The sequence below is a fragment of the Electrophorus electricus genome, chromosome 23 (assembly GCF_041902795.1).
Source record: "Electrophorus electricus isolate QZ-2024a chromosome 23, ASM4190279v1, whole genome shotgun sequence".
Taxonomy (NCBI): Eukaryota; Metazoa; Chordata; class Actinopteri; order Gymnotiformes; family Gymnotidae; genus Electrophorus; species Electrophorus electricus.
The window spans coordinates 5,868,434-5,887,536 of NC_137519.1; the positions used below are offsets into that span (position 1 = coordinate 5,868,434).

At 44.6% G+C, this 19,103-nt stretch overlaps 3 protein-coding genes across 6 annotated transcripts; 2 read left to right on the forward strand and 1 right to left on the reverse strand.

Moving 5' to 3' along the window:
• Positions 1–1,133: 1,133 nt before the first annotated feature.
• On the reverse strand, positions 1,134–9,315 carry dzank1 (double zinc ribbon and ankyrin repeat domains 1). Of its 3 annotated transcripts, none has more exons than XM_035520855.2 (21): positions 9,018–9,310; positions 8,657–8,780; positions 8,409–8,562; positions 7,932–8,055; positions 7,733–7,799; positions 7,540–7,646; positions 6,818–6,900; positions 6,559–6,676; positions 6,286–6,399; positions 5,958–6,050; positions 5,601–5,723; positions 5,170–5,325; positions 4,442–4,679; positions 3,990–4,093; positions 3,449–3,532; positions 3,031–3,133; positions 2,892–2,956; positions 2,729–2,812; positions 2,130–2,257; positions 1,680–1,754; positions 1,134–1,405 (listed from the first exon to the last, which is right to left on the reverse strand). In XM_035520855.2, exons 2-21 carry the CDS (start codon positions 8,763–8,765, stop codon positions 1,234–1,236), a joined length of 2,301 nt encoding a protein of 766 aa, XP_035376748.1. In that variant the 5' UTR covers positions 8,766–8,780; positions 9,018–9,310; the 3' UTR covers positions 1,134–1,233. The 3 variants fall into 3 exon arrangements, 2 of the variants coding, with proteins under 2 accessions (XP_035376748.1, XP_081562270.1); XR_014119540.1 differs by having other exon boundaries at positions 1,342–1,405; positions 2,090–2,257; positions 9,018–9,309; XM_081706144.1 differs by lacking the exon at positions 5,601–5,723 and having other exon boundaries at positions 9,018–9,315.
• A 184-nt stretch (positions 9,316–9,499) lies between these two features.
• Positions 9,500–13,022, forward strand: polr3f (polymerase (RNA) III (DNA directed) polypeptide F). Its single transcript, XM_027016601.3, has 9 exons — positions 9,500–9,669; positions 9,914–10,031; positions 10,298–10,365; positions 10,469–10,536; positions 10,707–10,819; positions 11,020–11,163; positions 11,402–11,509; positions 11,722–11,913; positions 12,539–13,022. Exons 1-9 carry the CDS (start codon positions 9,614–9,616, stop codon positions 12,614–12,616), a joined length of 945 nt encoding a protein of 314 aa, XP_026872402.1. The 5' UTR covers positions 9,500–9,613; the 3' UTR covers positions 12,617–13,022.
• A 344-nt stretch (positions 13,023–13,366) lies between these two features.
• Positions 13,367–18,059, forward strand: nptxrb (neuronal pentraxin receptor b). 2 transcript variants are annotated; one of them, XM_027016622.3, is made up of 5 exons: positions 13,367–14,382; positions 15,229–15,412; positions 15,769–16,004; positions 16,398–16,577; positions 16,713–18,059. In XM_027016622.3, the coding sequence occupies exons 1-5, from the start codon at positions 13,681–13,683 to the stop codon at positions 16,944–16,946; spliced, it is 1,536 nt and encodes a 511-aa protein (XP_026872423.2). In that variant the 5' UTR covers positions 13,367–13,680; the 3' UTR covers positions 16,947–18,059. The 2 variants fall into 2 exon arrangements, with proteins under 2 accessions (XP_026872423.2, XP_026872422.2); XM_027016621.3 differs by having other exon boundaries at positions 13,370–14,382; positions 15,229–15,454.
• Positions 18,060–19,103: the final 1,044 nt, after the last annotated feature.

The window sequence follows — 19,103 nt, forward strand, 5'->3', positions numbered from 1 at the left end:
TGATGGTCATTTTTCTTTGTTGTTTTTCACTCTAAACCAGGGTGTTTAAAGCCCTGTCTTGTTTAAATCTGTCAGTGGGTCAGACAAACTGAGCTCTTTATTTCCAGTGAAGTAAATGTGTAATTCCCCCCCCCATTTTCCATAAAATGTTTCTATATAACTATATGATGAGAATAAAATGTCAGGACCTAACTAATCATGTTCAGAAAAAACATGAAATGAATGACTGGATTAATCTTTTTTTTGTCACAGCCAATTGTGTTAAACATTTTGAATCATACTGGAAACATTTTCAAATTAAAACAAAAATGCAATAATATGTCTAAAAACAAGCACATGCTGTCATTGATGTGAAGCACCACTGTGACACAGTACCCATTATTTTTTTCCTCAATAGTGCTACCTAGGGAGAATTTATTGCTTGCTCAGAGTGAGCTTGTGAGTCCCATTCCACTGCTTCACAGCCAGGAAAGTCTTTTATTTGTCATGAAATGCTGCATGTGTTGTCCATGTGTGTCCGCATCTACTATTAACATGTTCTTCCTTTTTTCTCAAACAGCAATAGCTTACTGATCTTAGTACAGCCTTGGACTGTAAGACCTGAGAGAAAGAACTCACTAGATGTCTGACTGCACCAGAAGATGGAAAGTAGGACATTGTCAACATTTAATACAGGTTATTTTCCCATGAAGGCGTTGGAGGATGTTCATGACCACTGTGGTTGAGCATGTTCACCTCAGTATCTGATCCGAACTAGGAGTCTCTCTGCCTGAGCCTCATTCACTATAGGCTTGATTTATACAAGGACAAATGGTGTCATTGATCTGAAGCGCCACTGTGCCACTGCCACCTTGTGAAGAATTTCCTGCTTTCCAATCGTGAGTGAATGAGTCACAATCCAGTTCCATGCCATGCTTCAAATCTAAAAACAGGCTCAAAGCAAATAATGTAACTAATAAGCAGAGCCATGTTTCCCAAAAGCATTGCAGTGTTATGATTATCTTAAATGAGACTATTCAGTGTGATGCTTGCTCAACCATGTAACAATGGTCTTCATGTTGCCATGCTTATGGTAAAGCACACCCTTATCTTTGGACAATTGTCATTTAAACTTTTCCTTCGAGTTGTAGCAGTGATGACGTCTGTCCAGGTGTTTCTAAAGATACAGTGGACCAAGCAGCTGTAGAAAAGCCAAACATGCATAAATGATTCACTTCACTGTTAAAAAACAGCCTATGAGAACGTGTCGAGTCCCGAGGGGCTCCTGCTGTTGGGGAGGGGCTGTGCTAGGCCCTGTCCCCTATGTGACATCATCAGGGAAAGCAGGGCGCTGCAGCCTGTGGATTCCGCTATGTCATACGGAGTTTGGCCCTCATCGTTCAGCTTCCGCAAGCTTGTGTTGCACCTGTGAGCCAGAGGACAGGAGGTCTCAGCAACTACAAATATTTACGCTTCCTTTAGAAAGCTTGAATCCTCAGCCAGGAGCTTCAGAATGAATGATAAAACTTGACTGGACCACCATTAGTGCTAGGCTACTTACTGGAGATAACAGACTATTTATTGGAGGTCACATTGCTTCCATTAAGGTTAGCATTCCATTAATGGAGCATTAAGGTTATTTATCACTGTCTAATGTCTGATACTGAAGGGCTATCTTATGAAGAGATGGAAGCTCTCACCCGAGCAGGACCTCCGCACACTGTAGTGCTTCACGCCCCAGAGCTGCAGCCTCGTGCAGGGCCGTGTTGTTCAACCTATGATGGCCACATTTACAATCGTCATCATTTTAGTTTATGTGTTTAGTCAGTTTAGTTCATGTAGTATCTTCCCTATGCTTGAGGTCACTGCTTGGACAGAACACTTGACAGAAATTCAGATGGCGTCGACACGCGTTTATTTGTCTACAGTCATTACATTTTATTTATCGTCCGTTTCCAGCAGGGCATACATACATCTTAGTCTCAGGAGCCTGGGTCAAGGTTTCACCCCAGCACTGCAGTGCTGACATTTTTATTACAGTAATACACAACTAACACAATGGTGGGAGTCTGTAAAGTGACTCTGGAAACTCCAGTGTCTGTTCTGCCACCTGATGGTGATCTTGTTGGTTTTATGGAGTTGAGACTCACGGCCCAGACGCCTGGTCCACATCTGCTCCTTTCTGCACTAGCACAGGGATGACATCATGGTGCCCATTTAGCACAGCAGCAACCAGAACAGGGCGTGTATCACTGCCTAGGCATGATGGATTGGCACCCTAGAAAAACACACACACACACACTAATGCTCTAGAGCCTGTGCAGACTCACAAAGCCCACTAAGACACAGTTTTATCCTTTCAATGACTCCAGTTTATAATAATAATCATGATATTAAGGTGTAACGGTTTAACACAATGACTTGTGCAGAAGTTATCACATCCTTATGGGTGAAATAGCTAGAATCGTGTGGACATCAACAAGAGAATCTGGTGTGTGATTTACAAGACACAAGAACTTCTGTATTTATCAGTGTGACGTGCTCCCTTGGGAAGCAAACCTGTTACCTTGGTGTTACTAATAAAGCAGGTGCTCCTTATCTGCACTGCAGATAAAGTGACTCATCACTTTAAAAAAATTTAATACAATCTGCTAATCCTTCTGCAGAAATCACTGCTGCCATTATGTTAGAACTGTTTTGTAGATTTTTTTGGGAGTTTAGGGTGATATGATTGGTGTTCTTGCTTCACCTCATCCAATAGCTGCTGCACCACAGCGATTCGGCCAAGCCCCTCTGGACCGACCTCCTTCAGCAACAGGCTGTCTTTAGACTCCTGTAAAAAGGCATCAGTTGCAATGTATGGCATCTATTGTGTGTGTGTGAGAGAGAGAGCGAGCGAAAAGAATACTGACCAAAGTGATGCTCTGCTTTTGGCTCTTGGTGCTTGTCCCAAATATTGCTGACCCATTCTCACTCACTGTCCAGACATACACATGAATCAGAATGTTCAAATTTGTTTGTTTGTTTATGTGTGTGTGTGGACTCGCATACCTAGGCTGGTGTGGTTCCTTGCCAGGTTGGCTCTTCCCTCAGTAACAGTGCTGAGGTTGTGTTTCTCAGCCACAAATCTACTCAGCTGCCCTGCAGAAGATGACTACACAAAGACAAGAGTTCACCTTCCAGCACACTGCTCTGCATGTCCAGAGTTACATGAGCACTACTGCACTTCAGAGTACCGAATGACAGTAAAAAGTGGTGGAAAGCAGGTAGCATGACATCATGTGTGTTCACGCTAACTGTCTCCTACTTGTTTTCTTTGTTGTTAGCAACATCAGCTTTCTGGGTGAAGTATTCCTTTAATGCTGGCCTTCACCTCAGACAAGTTATAGACAAACTGCCAAATTCTTTTTAGGCGACATATCAGTGAGACCTACACATAACTAGAGCAAGCAGCTGTGAGATTATTTACCCTGGATAACTCTAGAGATGCAGAGATGAAATTAACACGTAGACTGACTTCATAACTGTCCTCTTCGATGGCAGCAGAAACCAGCTGGAGAATGGAAAAATCCCACATAAATAATGCTGGATATTGAAGAAGTACAGAACTTATTTGACACATTTTGTGAATGTTTTGGCGCCATGTTTCTAAACACAGTGAACACACTGGGTATTAGGATTAGCTGATAAGGGTTAGATTCCAGGTAGCATGAGCCCTAAACCTGGAGTGGATGACTCCCCATGACATAATATAGTCCAGGAAGCAACATGCCCAGGAAAACAGTACAAAGTGTCTCCAAACAGCTCACTCTAACTTAGAAGGCAACCTCTCATGAACTCTACCCCTGCAAAGTTTGGTTAATTAAGTATAGCCAGCAAAGCTGTGTAAAATGTTTGACACTTCAGGTGTTTGGAACTGTCTATAAAGTTGCAACATGTGTTCTGGAATGGCAAGCAGTGGCATGCAGAGTGTGAGCAGTGTTCCAGAGAGGACGGTGTTCTGTTCTCACCCTGCCCATCCTTGGTTCTCCCACCAGTGCCCGGAACTCACTGTTGTTCTGTGCATAACTGCGCAAGTGAGCACAAATGTGATCCAGCTGTTTCCTCCAGAACCCTGCACACACATTGTTACAGCACACAATAAAACATATTTATGATGAGACTAGTTATTAGTTGTTATTATATATAGTTATTATTACTAATGCTATTAACAATGGAATATATGCATACGCTTAAGGTGGTTACCCGTGAAGATGAACAGGATTTATATTAAATGGTTGTTGTGGGATCTTTTTCTGAATGCAAAAGAAAGCCAGGAGCTTCAGCAGTGTGAGTACTTAGTCTGATTGTGACTTTAGTGTTACTACACTACGTGTTTTACTACACTGATAAATACTCATAGGGTAAAAGTATTTGTGAGGGCAGTACTCTGCACAGTATGCGTGTCACTGTGCTGCTCCACCTCGTCCAGGGCTAATGGCTGTGAGGAGCGGCTTCCTGTCACTCATCTTCTCCTGCTTGCTAAGCTCCAGCTCCCTCTTCTGGATCTTTCTCTGCAGCTCAGTGCCACTGGGATAGAACAGCCCCACAGTCTGCGTCTGCGCATCCACATGCATAGCTGTGCTCACTGCTGCTTCGGCTTGCGTGGGAGAAGCCGGACAGGCAGGGACAGGCTGCCAGGTGACGCCTACAGATGAACTCTGACAAACAGATAGATAGAGAATGTCATGAAGATTCTTTGGTATTTGGTATTTCAATACTGTTAATATTAGTCTCAGGTCATAGTTCTGGCTCTAGAAAATTCTAGAAATTTTAAATCAGAACAATCAAAAAGACACAATTACCATGTCAGTTTGTGTCTTTGTTTTGCCCTCTTTATGCATATGTGCAAACTCACATTATCAAGATAATTATTATATAAGTAACTGTCAGGCCGATCCGGCAGTCGACTGAAACTGGCTATTTAAACATTTTCTCTTTCAGTAGGCTAGCTGATTCTGGAGAGAGAGCACCCTGGGTGACACATGAGCTTTTCCATGTGTAGAGAGACGCACATTGAGAAGTTACATAAAACAATAACATAGTTATTGGTTTGGCTCATTTCTTTTTTATTCAATAATAAACACAGATCACTTGCCAATTCCTGCCTCCTGTGTAGCCTTATTCCATCTCATTGTTATTTCCACTTACCTGTTCAGGCTCCAGTGTGCCCTCTTGTGGCCCTAGCTGGGCATTGCGGCGGGGTGGACCCTCCAGAAACACACCACAGTTTCCACAGTAGTTTGCATAAGGGTGACTGCTTGCTCCACACTGAGAACAGGTCACAGAACTCGCTACGTGTCCAGGCTGGGAGACACACACACACACACACACACACACACACACACACACTACAGCTGATACACATTCTCATTTTAGAGATTTTTGAACGTGTACTTAAAATTGTCAAATGTCACATAAAGCTAGTGTTCTGAACAGGAGAGGCAGGTGTTACTACAGAGAAACAGAGTTTGGAATATACTCATTCTTTGCTGGACCCATGCAGGCTTTTTAGGGGGTCTGTATCTAGACCTGGGGGGCTTGTTTAGCTCACTCCTGTTTTAGGGGTTCTGCTTTGTCACCTTGGCACCACACCAGTCGCAGAAGCGGGCGTCAGAGTGATTCACTCGCCAGCATTTAGAGCAGGAGACCATCTTCCCTTCAGAGGAGGGCACAGGTGGGGCACACTGTCCGCTCCGCAGGGGCTGCACAGCACATCAGCAGGACGCACACGTGCTGGGGAATGAGTCACTTATCCATGCTTGCTGTCCTAGTCCACGTAGAGCTCATAGACAACTTTGCAGTGCACTTTAGCAGAGGCTACAAAAACTGATGTTGAAGTCCAGCCAACTTCTGACAGGCTGCATTATAATTTAGAGCTAAGTATTCTGACACATTGTATAAACACCTAGCATGCATCTGACTAGCTATGCTCTTACCCTGTCAGTCTGAGATAGCTTGGTCTCACAGGTCACACAGTATGAGATGTGGGCCGGGTTTCCTGTTCCACACGAGGGACAGATCACTTTGTCCTACGGACATGTTAAAATACGACAACTATCATCAGGGAGAAATTGGGTTGAAACAAACAAACAGAGAATGTGTGCATGAGGGAAATATGAAGACAGATATGTAGAATGCGCACAGTCGTATGCACGGCACCTACAACCGCTCTGCAGAGTCACTCTTCTAGATATGTTCTGTGCAGCTGCTCTGTGGACGCTATGTAGAGCCGTGTGTAGTGTATGTGTGTGCAATGAAGCATACCCGCAGTCTGAGGCTGGCCTGGGGCTGAAGCTGTGGTTCCAGAGGAGCCTCACACACCACACACGAGGACGTGTTCACTGGCACCATGCTCTTACACTGCACACACTGGGCCATCTGGCATAAAGAACAAGCATATATCACCAGCAATCATATGAAATGGGCTGAACTGACCATAGCACATCATTTACTTACATCATTTACAATTTAAAAAAAATAAAATATGTGATTACAGACTAAATGGGATTGTGTGCAGGCTTATGTAGTTGCAATTACCTGTCCCCCCTCAGTAGGGGGCAGTCTCCTTCCTGGGATGGGGGGCAATGGAGCCCCACAGTGCAGGCAGAATCGGGCAAAGGGATCTGATGGACGATGGCTCAAACACTCTGGGCACCTGCAGCCAGACAGATTCAAACCTGCCATGTGGACTGCTGATGATCATCTCACACACTCTTTCACACAGAAGACTGTACACTGTTAGCACTTAATGATTCAGGAAAAGGACACCTTCTATTCTGACTCATCTCTCTCTCACCTGAGGAAATCTGTTTCTCTCTGGATGCGAGACATCTGTGTTCTGGTCAGCTTTTTGAACAGGCTGTGCACCGTCCCTGCACTCTGAAAGGACAGGACTGAATGAACCTATAAATAAAGTATAAAGTGTGGCAGAAACACACTGGCCTGTGTGTGCTTCATGCATCCTTTGTGTTGTGTAAGCTGCTGCCCCATGTACACAACTGCCTGCAACGTCCTCTTCGCTAGCACAGACTGAGCTTCATTTAACCGGTTATGGTCTGAAGAGTGAATGTGAGACTGCAGAAATGGAAGAGAACTCTACAAACTTGAAGTTCAGGGCAACTTCTGCTTTGAGCTAGAAGTCTAAACTTCCACCTTTGTGCTACAGAACAGAGATGGAGGTGCAGGAATCAAGGCTTGGGAAACAGGGAGGAGATGGGCAGGTGGTGGGGTATGAAAACTTGAGCACACCTGGAAACATATGTAGGAAATTAGCTAGCAGGGCAAAAGATTTACGGCACAGTATTTCTCTCATTGCCTAATGCTATTAACAAATGTTTTGATGATACGACAAATTCTGGACCCTTCAAAACATACATAATGCATCTGAATTTGGGTTGTATTACATGCATCTGAGTATGTGTGTGTGTGTTTTCTTGGTTAATGACACTATATGTCTGTGCGACGCATGTGTTTCAGTGTGTTTAAGCGTGTTCAGGGTGTACAGAGTGTGTAGGACACCTGTACATGTGTGTGTTGCGTGGGCACAGCTGCAGGAGCGATCCTTTGACGCTGGGGCAAAAAACGAGGGCCTTTTCGAACACTCCGAGGTGCAATGGTGGGACTTTCTAAAACACACAGTGTCATTAGAAATGTGACAAGCTGAGTAAACACTGCAGTTTAGTGCTTTGGTTTTCCTTCCACATTTCCATACCAACGGAACCTAAATGTTTCCCAGAGGCATCTCCAGCACCATTCTCCTGCTCCTGAGCACTGCGATCCTGTCCAGTACAAAAGGTGAGAGAAAAATACATATTAAAATGTTATAAGGTCATGTTTATAGCCACTGTGCACTTAGGTATTAAGTTTTTTTGTAGTGATATAGCTATTTCTAATAGAGGTTGCAAACTGACATGCATGGAGTTGTTTAGAGAGTAATCCTGGTCTTCCAGGTTGTTCACAGAGTGTGTCTGCACCTCCGACGGAACATATTCCACAATAAAGACCTTGGTGACCACAGCACTCTCTCTGCCATCACTGTAGTGGGAAAGACTTTCTGTCACCCCCGAAGCAAATGGCCACACCAACGATGTCGTAAAGTGTAAACATACACACCCAAATCAGATTCCCATCTATAAAGCCCACTCTTACTTCTAGACAAATTCCACTTGAGAAAATAAATGATGTTGACTTCTAATTCAGGATAAAGTCTTTAATTTTATATAACTGAGCAAATAGTATCCTAGTTGTTTGGTGACAGACCCTCACTGATTCTTAAAAGAAATAAAACCACTGAGAAACGTGATCTTAAAAACTCTTTTATTTTAATCTGGGATTTTCTGTAAGGGAGTATGGACAGTAAGGGAGCTTTGCTCTTATCATTGCAGTACCTGGTGACAGCCACAGCTCTCACGGGCACTTTGCCGCTGGGTAGGCGGATGGGCTCCGCGTACTTCAGGGTGCCACCGTCCCCGAAGCCCGGCCTTCTCCGCACCTCCGGCTTACTTCCATCCAGTGTGTAGAAGACAGTTACATCGGGTGTGTCTGGGGGGGGGGGGGGGGGGGGGGGTAATCACAGTGGTTATCACACCATTGTAACTCGAATAGTGGGGAAAACATACAGAGAGCTCAACCTGACCTGATTTGATCTCAATAGGGGTGGCGGTGTCTATTTCGTGCTTGGATTTCCCCGGAGGGGGCACGCGAATAGGAATAATGAACGGAGCCACAACGGAACCGGCAGTCATTCCGAGTCTCTAGATCTTTCAGAGAAGATATAAAAAGAGAGAACAGCATTTAAGCATTAACGAATATCGTAGGTCAAACACACCAGAAACCTTCTGATAACTTAGCTAGATGCGGCAGACTCAACAAACTTGCTAAACAGTAGAAGCGATTATCATGAATGATGCAAAGTGATAAAAACTGGAGTAAGATTAGATCATATGATTCTTAAGTTGAATAGTGTCCAATTAAACTGCAGTTAGATTTACATTTACCGTTACTATTTCACGATTTTGTATCCAGCGACGCCGCAGCGACTAACTCGGTAGTGCAGTAATGTGCGCTCTTACTGGTGCATCACGCAGCCCTTAGTAACCGTCTGAGCCAACAGCAACGGTATTCATATTTATGTGGCACCATATAACTCCATATACGTCAGTAACGATAATATACATCGTGCGGGGGCTATTTTGAATTATGAAAAATTAGACGGAAATTTAAATCTAAAACTGAAGGTGATCGTACTTTTCGAGCTTTATGTTGGGTCACGAATGTTGATTGCCAATAAATATTACAGATTATGAATGAGATGAAAATATTAAGATTTTCCTTCTTTTAGTAAGCAGTCAAAACAATCACTTAACACTAGATAAAACGATTCAGTATGGGACGTAGGGGTTATCTTTTTGGGTTTGATTTTTAAACAGGCCATACACGATCCTCTAAAAGAATCAGACCGGATTTTCCTGCCGAAGGACCCAACGGCGTGACAAGTTGTTGACAGAAGTTTATACTTGCGTAGGGTACTTGTGAGTTATCGGCTAATTGTTTTTATGCGTTTACCATCAGTCGTCTTTATCAAATAGAAACAATGACGGACGTTAAAGTTAAAAAAGAGTCCACGGATGTTGTCGATATCGAAAATAGGTGATCTTGGGGGCCAACTATCCAGCTACTACTATGTTTTGTATACGTTAGCTAGCGTTAGCGAAGCAAGCTAATTTAAAACGTGCAGCATTTTGGATAGATGTGTTTCATTTATATAAATCTTTGTCAGATCTCATTGTTGATATAAATTCCGAATTGTGCAATTTGAGTATATTTGAAAGTGCCCGATAGATTCAAATAGATTAAGGTAGTGAATCGTCATTTCTGTGTGATTTGCATGAAGGATAAAGGAGCTCTGTCAGCAGTTCCCGCATGGGATTACCGACCAGGTCATCCAGAATGACATGCCTCATGTGGAGGCACAGCAGCGCGCCATGGCCATTAACCGCCTGCTGTCCCTGGTAAAGACACCGCGTCTGAGCATCGGTTCAAGCTAAAGCACGTAGCTCCTGATGGGTGTTCTTTTGATCTGGAGTCTGGGACAGGGGGAAGGGTGGGGAATAAGGTCGTAAAAATGATGTCTTTGGTAGTTTGTTTAGACATGACAAAGCTGAGCCCAGATCAGCAAACTGGCTCTGAAGTATTCCCTATACGAATCCCAGCTGTATGTGGATCTCTATGCTGGATCTGTGATCATGCCCACTGTGTCGTTACTTTATTCCCGCAGGGCCAACTTGACCTTCTCAGAAACAGCAATGGTTTGTTGTACAGGCTGAAGGATACGCAATCAGCAAGGTGGGGGTCCCTTTTTCATCGCAGATCAGTTCTCCTTGTCTGGCTCATACTTACTCGTGTGAAGATCCCATGTGATTTTATTTGTCTATTCTATTTTTTAAAGTAAAATGAAGGGCTCTGACAACCAAGAGAAACTAGTCTACCAGATCATTGAGGATGCTGGGGATAAAGGTGACCATCTGTTACTGTGCCTTATCGGCTGTTTGTGGATCAGATTAACCATCCATTTCTCTCAGTGTCTGACCATGGATTAAATTTTGTTTAGATTTATTCTACCATCTGTAATGCATCTTCACTCCTTCGCATGATTTTTGATTGGTTTGTGTCTGGGCTCATCACAGGAATCTGGAGCAGGGACATTCGTTACAAGAGCAACCTCCCCCTGACTGAAATCAACAAAATCCTGAAGAACCTTGAGAGCAAAAAGCTCATCAAAGCTGTCAAGTCTGTAGCGGTGTGTTGATGAATGTGGGAGAAGTTTTGAAATGCGTGTAATCACATACTTCTTTTAGGCATTTTTGGAGTAAGAGTTCGAGCAAAAAGACGTGACGTACACCAGTGTTTCCCAGTCCAGTGCTTGGGAAACCTGAGGCTTGGATTGGAAAGCAGTGATGCATATTGTTAAACTGATTCACCTTTGACCTTTACCCCCAGGCCTCGAAGAAGAAAGTCTACATGCTGTATAATCTGCAGCCAGACCGCTCAGTCACGGGTGGGGCTTGGTACAGCGATCAGGACTTTGAGTCTGAGTTTGTGGAGGTTCTCAACCAGCAGTGCTTTAAGTTCCTACAGAGCAAGGTGAAAGATGTCCCCATTTGCTTATTATACTCCTTGATTGTGGACTTAATTAACAGAATCACTATAGTTAAGTGGAGCATGTGTCACTGATGGAAGGTCTTGTGTGAATAAGCTTGGACTTGCTGGATAATAATGGCTAGATAATAATCAGGCCACAGCAGTTGTACTGGCTATCTCAGTGGAGACACTGTTCTGTTTCTGTGTTTTACATATTGGGGATGGTGTGTGTGCTTTGTAGGCAGAGGCTGCGAGGGACAGTAAACAGAGTCCCATGGTGCAGAGGAACAGCTCATTCGCCACCTCACATGAAGTCTGGAAGTACATCTGTGAACTTGGCATTAGCAAGGCTAGTCTGAAGCACCTTTATGCTATACATTTCAGACCCCACTTCTATGTTTACATCTGTGTAACAGCTTGGCAATAACAGGGCTCTAGCATGTAAGTTTAATGATTGTGCTGATCTGTCTTGAAAGCCCTGAGGTAGAAGAGTATTTTTGAAAACTTTGTTTTGGTTTACCATTCTGAGGAGACCTGGTTTAAATGTGTTCCTGTTTGCAGGTGGATTTGTCAATGGAGGACATTGAGACCATCCTGAATACGCTGATATATGATGGGAAGGTGGAGATGACCATCATTGCGGCCAAAGAGGGGACGGTGGGGTGTGTGGATGGCCAAATGAAGCTCTACAGGGGGGTGAACCCCATCATCCAACCGACAGGCCTGGTCAAAACACCCTGCGGACTCTGTCCGGTAAGCACTGCATTTGCCACTGCAGCCAGAAAACTGCACCCCTACCCCAACTCAGTGATTTCCCAATAGCCATTAATAGCCATGACACAGTGATCTCCACAAAAAGTAAACCAAAACAATAATCCCAGCAACCACTAACACAATAATTGAACAGAATAATCCCAGCAACCAGTAACACAGTAATCCAACAGTAAATCTAATGCATCAGGAGGGAGGGACCAACCACTGCAATGACCTGCAGCAAGCAACGTAAACTACAATAAACAAACAATAAACTACCAAGGCCAACAGGCCATCCATCTGATTATCTGGTGACCCCAAGAGATAATAACATCCACAGCAGTGTCTCACTTAAATTACAACGCAACAGTCCTCAGTGGCAAGAACATACCCCCAACAAAGTGAACACCAGCTGCCTCTAGCTACCCCTAGGGCTCCAATACCCTACACCAGTCAGCTGATGACACAGAATTCATAGTAAACCACATGTTCTTCAGTGTTGGGACTGCAAAGAAGAAATAAATTAGAACTCAAGCCCCAATCTGTTTCTTAAAATTTTATCTGAATTGCCCAAAGACTGGAATAGGCCCGTTGGAGTGACTGCCTTCCTCTGTTTCTCCTCCAGGTTTTCGATGACTGCCATGAAGGAGGAGAAATCTCACCCTCCACCTGTGTGTACATGTCAGAGTGGCTGGACTTCTGACCTGTTTTTTTCACCCTTTTCTTCTGTGGAGAAAGTGCCATGTATGTTTTGCTGCAGTGCAATGCAAATATTTTTTTCTGTATTTATATTACAATAATAGCCTTCATGTGTTCTTGAAATGAAAGAGCAAGAGAAGGAAAAGCATTCGAGGTCTGGAGCTCTGCATGTCTCTGACCCGTCCCTCTGTGATGGACCCACGTGAACAGCCACCTTTCCTTTGGACCATAGTTATGTTTCGAAATACAGTGTGCTGGTCTTGGATGGGAGAATCGTGGTCTTATGATTGTGCTTGGTACTTGATTGCTCCAATGCAAGGATCTGAAAAAATCTGCACATATTTTGTTGTGGAAAGTAAATTACTTTTTGTTGTCATTTTTTTGTTGTGTGAATAAACAATGGAACTGAATCTTAGTTGTGTAATTAGTAAACATTTTCTTGGGTCACATGGCTAGTAATGGGAAAAAAAAACTGTCTAGGAACATGTTTTCTACAGCAAACAGTTCTTATTCACAACGCATTATTTTACTGTAATAATCATTACTGCAGCGAAAGCCTAAACGTTATATAATAAAAGATAACCGCAGCTCTCACGATCTACCTAAACACGAGTCAGGCTCGTTCTCTCCGCGCCCCCTGTTTTCCCGGGGTAGACCACTTTCCGCAAGCACGACCCCTGGTGAAAGGAGAGAGCTCGCCTCTTGAGTGACGCATCTATTTTTTTCTCCGTCTCTCTCCGCCTACTCTCTCAGTGACCATAGTAACCAGAGTACGAGGAGCTTAGCAACGCCAGAAGGAGGAGAGAGATAGCACACATCAGCGGCGAGCGCGAAGTAGACAGCCCAGTACACATTACATTGGCTGATCAAGGAGAAAAATCGAGGCGAATATTTATTTTAAATTTACGGGCAATCGTAGTTGGACTCGACGCTTTCAAGCTTTTGCGTGATATCAAAAACTACAAAATTAGTTAATGTCTGACAGTTTGGGCCAGTTTAACATCTAAATCAAGTGTGCTCTTGACGTAATAGTGTAAAACTGGTAAGTCTGAATTCCCAATTGGTAAGATGAAATTCGTTGTGATTCTGGTGGCGGCAGGCATGCTGGCCTTTCTTGGCGTGGTTATCTGCGTTATTGCCAGCGTTTATCCGCGGTCATCGTTCGCCGCGCCCCACGCACTCACAGGCAACCGTTCATTGTCAACTGATGTGCTCCTTCACTCCCTCTCCCCGGGATCTGTGGCACACGCCGGACCGCTGGGAGCTCTCCGTGGTTCTGATTCATATGAGGATGGAGGTTTGGGCCTTGGTGTGGAAGTGCCTTTTCTTAACGAACTAAGTCCCGGTGAGGTTACGGGCACAAGTCCGAAACAGTTCACCTTTGATCGACTGATTTGCACGCCTATTCCTCCCGGAGAGTGCAAAAAAAGGAGCCTTAAACGAGCCGATTATCCGTACGCTGACGAGGACTGGAGCTACCTCAGCGCTACTGCCGAAGAGCTCAGACAAACCGTCATTCAGCAGAACGACCAGATCCTCACGGACCAGCGGACCATCAAAGAGCTCACCGGAAAGCTCTCTGAGTGTGAGAGCGGCCTGGAGGAGCGGAGTCTATCCGAGCGCAGCCTCGGAGTGTGGGCCGGTAACCGCCGACCCATGGCCGGGGACGACGTGAGCATGTCGGTCGCGATGCAGCTGCAAACAGCGCGCGCCGTGGAAGAGCTGGAGAAGGCGATACTTCAGCTGAAAGACCGCATAGAGAAGTTAGAAGTGAGTGCGCGTAACACTACAATGCTCTACGGTGTGCGAGTTTGCATAGCGGCCGGTAGTACCCCGATCTGTCCACTAAAAAAAACAAAACAAAAACAAAAACAAAAAAACCCAAAACAAAACAGCGTAGCTGGCGCTGATTTGCAATGAGTGCTATATTATTCTATGCAATTGTAATGCTAAATTAAGTTACGGTTTTAAAAGCTGAATTGGCTTTATAGAAACAAGAATAGATACATAACTTTAAGCAGCTATTGAAACCAGAACTGTAACTATAGTTAGTCTCTCTCTCTCTCTCTCTCTCTCTCTCTCTCTCTCTCTCTATCTATCTATCTATCTATCTATCTATCTATCTATCTATCTATCTATGGCTTGCTGTTTACTAGTTCCTTTTGTGTTCTGTTAGCTTGGGGTAAAACATATGCATGAAATATGAGAGAGAGTTTTGAATTCAATAGTTTAACATTGCTTAGTGTTGTATAAATCAGCCAAGCAATTGAAGTACAGCCCTGTGAAACATAAACTGGAGTAATAAAATTAAGCAGTTAGCAAGAGTTTGCAATTATATTGCAGAACAATCTACAATTATCTAATACCTTGGCAGTAGTTGGTTGTTTTTCATCATTTCTTTGTCTTTCTCTCACCCTCGCCTCTGTCTGATTCTCTCACTTGTCTGTCTGTCTTGCTCTCTTTCTTTCTCTCCTCTGTCTCTGTGTGACTCTCTCGCTCCCTCTCTTCTATTTGTCTTTCTCTTGTCTGTCTCTTTCTTTCTCTTCTGTCTGCCTGATTTGCTCTCTCTTTGTCTCTCTGTCCTACCTGTCTGTTTCTTCTCTTTCCATCCTCCAGCTGGAGATGGTTCCTGTAGTCCTAAACCACTCGGAAACTGTGCTAGGGGCTCCCGGCCTGGGTCAGCCTGGCGGGCAGGTGGAAGACATGGGCAATGCACTGGAGCAGAAGGTGACGCTTCTGGCACAGGAGAGGAAGAACTTGCGAGAGGAGACACAAGGTCACCACCGGCACATTGACCAGGGTATCAACGCCCTGCAGGATCGCATCACCGAGCTGGAGCAGAGTGAGGAAGCGGGCCCTAGGTGCAGGGTGCAGGGAGCAGAGAGGAGGATGGGGGAGGGGGATATAGCACAAGAGATGGGGATTTGTGGAGTCTTGGAGTGGTGGAGAAACTCTTACTTATTGGCAAGATATCCCACCATGGGAAAAATCATATGCACTAGAAACTGTATTAGAGAACCCCCTTGAGTGAATACTGAAAAAACAATAGTATTGCTGATTAATGACTTAGCCATCCTCACTCATTTCAAGCTGCCATGTTCCTTGACACCCTCTTTCTCTTTTCTTCTTCTCCTCTCTCACCTGTTCTGCTCCCAGGCCTTAACAGTTACCCAATGGGCTACAAGCTCTCCTTCCCCATGCGTACTGACTACATGTATGGGCTGGTGAGACAGAACATTCCGGAGATGTATGCGTTTACGGCATGTTTGTGGCTCAAGGCGGCCGGCAACGGGATTGGCACACCGTTCTCCTACGCTGTGACAGAGCAGCCCAACGAGCTTGTCCTGCTACAGGGCGTGCACAGCCCGGCCGAGCTGCTCCTTAACGACAAGGCGAGGCACACGACCTTACTGTTAACCAATCAGATTTAACTTAACGAGTTATCCAGTTTTCCACAAGTGAAATTAGAGCATTGATAAATTACTGTATATGTGCAATCTTAAGGGTATGTGTTGCATGTCATTCTTGAGGCAACAATTCAAAGAATAGTTTAATATATGCTTCCCCTTTTTTATTCACTACGTACCTAATTATGGCTACTTGACAGGGACAACACAATCAAGCAAGCAATGCTGCACATATGCCAAATTTAACCAAAAGATTAGATCTTACCTGTTTATATTAGAAAACATTAGCATGCTAAATTAGTGTATTAGAAGAATTTGCATACTGGAACTGGTTATTGATATATGCAAATTATCTGTTGCCTGTATCATTCCCTGTAGGTGGCACAGTTGCCCCTGTCTTTCCCCCAGGGCATCTGGCAGCATGTGTGTGTGAGCTGGACTCTGCGTGATGGCATATGGAAGGCCTACCAGGGAGGCAAACTGAAGGGGCGGGGTGAGGGGCTGTCGCCATGGCATCCAATTAGAGGAGGTGGGGTCATGGTGCTGGGTCAAGAACAGGTGAGTTAAGAATAGGGGAGGGAGGGACACAGAAATGAATAATGAATCAATTAATACATACTCATTGATACTTCATCTGTTAGGACAGGCAATTAACTGCTGTGTTACTCTCTGACTCCTCTTCCCGGGGCACAGGACACCCTGGGTGGGCGCTTTGATGCCTCCCAGGCCCTGGTGGGGGAGTTGTCACTGTTCAATCTGTGGGATCGAGTGCTACCGTCAACAGAGGTAGCTGCCCTGGCGTCGTGTGGGAAGCCCACCCTGCAGGGCAGCGTGGTGCCCTGGACCGAACGGGACGTGGACATGTTCGGTGGTGCCACCAAGGAGCCAGAAGACCCCTGCTCCCGTGACGCAGGGCCCCAAGAGTGAGGCCAGCTGAGTGGGTGGAGTGTAGGTGGGTGGGGTGAGGGGTGGGATGATGGTGATCTTGCAGGGGTTGGAAGTGAAGTTGTTGAGGGAAGCTTAGAAGTGGGCTTATAAAGGACATCTACTGTGGAACTACATTCATATTCACACTGTCCATCATGTACATGTTTGTGCGTTTCTGCAGGGCAGAGATCTGTGCGTGCATGTCCACAGGAAGCGTGTGTGTGTGTGTGTGTGTGTGTGTGTGTGTGTGTGTGTGTGTTGGCCTGTGTGTACACAACTCTCTGTTCGGATTTGCCAAGCCCTATGCTGAAATTGCCTAAGTGCTTTGAAGCCGTTGTCTGTCTTGTCCATGTCCTGTGCTCTGTGTCAGTATTGTCGTCTTGTTCTTATGTTCAGTGGATAACCTCACCCCCACCAGCCTGTGCTGTGGCCCCTATCCACAGAAGAGCTCTCCTCCATCTCCACACCACTGGTCTTCTCCCTCCAACATTACTCTTCTCCCACCTCAGCACCTGTTTCCACACCTCCCTTAATAAGTTCGCCACAGGTTTTGTCGTTGTAACTGTGACTGTAGGACACTGGATGGACTTAAAGCTCTCTGTTTATTACTCACTGAACTGTTACTGAAATAAACTGAGTTTCTTATGTTCTTTCTTTTATTTAATTTATTAAAGACATATTTGTTTGACAAAATTATTTGCTTATATCATTGGTTTGTGTTAAATGGTGATGAATGTGAAGGTAAATATAAAGTAATTACTTTTTTTCAGAAAGTAAGTTGTCAGGTTTCAGTATAACCTTCCAGTTTGCAAATCCTAGATCAATATGGTATCACATACAGTACTTAGCGGTATTAGATATGCTTATTTAATATGTGGAGGGATGTCTTTATCTTTCAAAAACTCATTCATCATTTACATGTATTGCACGGAGAGAAAGCATGAGCAAGTGCCTGTCTGGGTGGACACACCCACTTTTCCTTTTCCCCTTTTTCTGTTGGTTGATGGCGATTGGTTGTTATATCATGTAATGTTGTGCTTGTTCATACACCTATGATGGACTTATGATGATGTTGTGACGTGGTTAATAACATAAAATAGGTGAAATCAACAACATTGTGCAATATTATGGCTTTTTATTTATACTTTGTGGGTGCTCTGAATGTGTCTTGAGAAGCTGCCTGCTAATGACAATCACACAAGGGGATTATACAGATTAAATGGTGTGGCCTGCAGATTGACTGACACTTTGGCTCCGCAAAGAACCTGTAGCAAAAAAACATACACACACACACACACACACACACACACACACACACACACACACACACACACACACACACACACACACACACACACACACACACACTTATCCACTCTTAGCTAGAAGATGACATCAGTCAGAGTACAGACACATTACCCACCTACCAGAAATAACATTGTAGATGCCTGGTATGCCTGATTCTCTCCACCACCTCCCCCAACCCCCACCTGCTATCTTGTTCTTTTGGGCACACTTTCTTCCAATCTCTTGGCTCCTGCCATGACCTAGATGCAGTACAGATGTACAGATGCCGATTGCTGAGGATCCCCCTTCCAGCAGAGCTCAGCTGGAAGCCTCAGCACCCCTGACCCTGCTAATGAAGGAAATACTAGAGGCAGGCATATTAAACCAAGGTATGACTGAAATGAACAGTAGCCCTGATGTCCATAAGCATGCTGGGATACCTTTAATGTTGTCAGAACAACAACTGTTCCGCCAAAATTCACAACAACATGCAGCAACATTTTTTTCTCTGCTAGCGTGATGAAGACCGTCTCTACTCTTCCTTCCTTTTGCTTGTGCCCTTTCTGTCTGCTGCAGCTGCTGAATTATAGATGTGTGTTAATCACCTCATTCAAAGCTCCTGCGAAGACCCACCACCGTTCTGTTCTCTCTCCGTCTCTCTGATTATTTCTTTCACTCATTCTCTCTCTGACTCCCTCCATCTCACTCTAATCAGGAAATGAAGTCATATGATGTATTATTTATTTGCCTTCCAGCATCTCTCACCTTCTTGCGTGTGTGTTTTCACACACACACACACACACACACACACACACACACACACACACACACACACACACACACACACACACACACACACACACTTCCACA

Coding starts and splice junctions, on each gene's coding strand:
- polr3f (XM_027016601.3), top strand. CDS start 9,614: ATGACGGACGTTAAAGTTAAAAAAGAGTCCACGGATGTTGTCGATATC. Junction 9,670..9,913: donor GTTGTCGATATCGAAAATAG/GTGATCTTGGGG, acceptor ATTTGCATGAAG/GATAAAGGAGCTCTGTCAGC. Junction 10,537..10,706: donor TGAGGATGCTGGGGATAAAG/GTGACCATCTGT, acceptor GGCTCATCACAG/GAATCTGGAGCAGGGACATT.
- nptxrb (XM_027016621.3), top strand. CDS start 13,681: ATGAAATTCGTTGTGATTCTGGTGGCGGCAGGCATGCTGGCCTTTCTT. Junction 15,455..15,768: donor CATCACCGAGCTGGAGCAGA/GTGAGGAAGCGG, acceptor TTCTGCTCCCAG/GCCTTAACAGTTACCCAATG. Junction 16,005..16,397: donor AGCTGCTCCTTAACGACAAG/GCGAGGCACACG, acceptor CATTCCCTGTAG/GTGGCACAGTTGCCCCTGTC.
- dzank1 (XM_035520855.2), bottom strand. CDS start 8,765: ATGACTGCCGGTTCCGTTGTGGCTCCGTTCATTATTCCTATTCGCGTG. Junction 6,901..7,539: donor CGCAACACACACATGTACAG/GTGTCCTACACA, acceptor CTGTCCTTTCAG/AGTGCAGGGACGGTGCACAG. Junction 2,258..2,728: donor TGCAGCAGCTATTGGATGAG/GTGAAGCAAGAA, acceptor GTGTTTTTCTAG/GGTGCCAATCCATCATGCCT.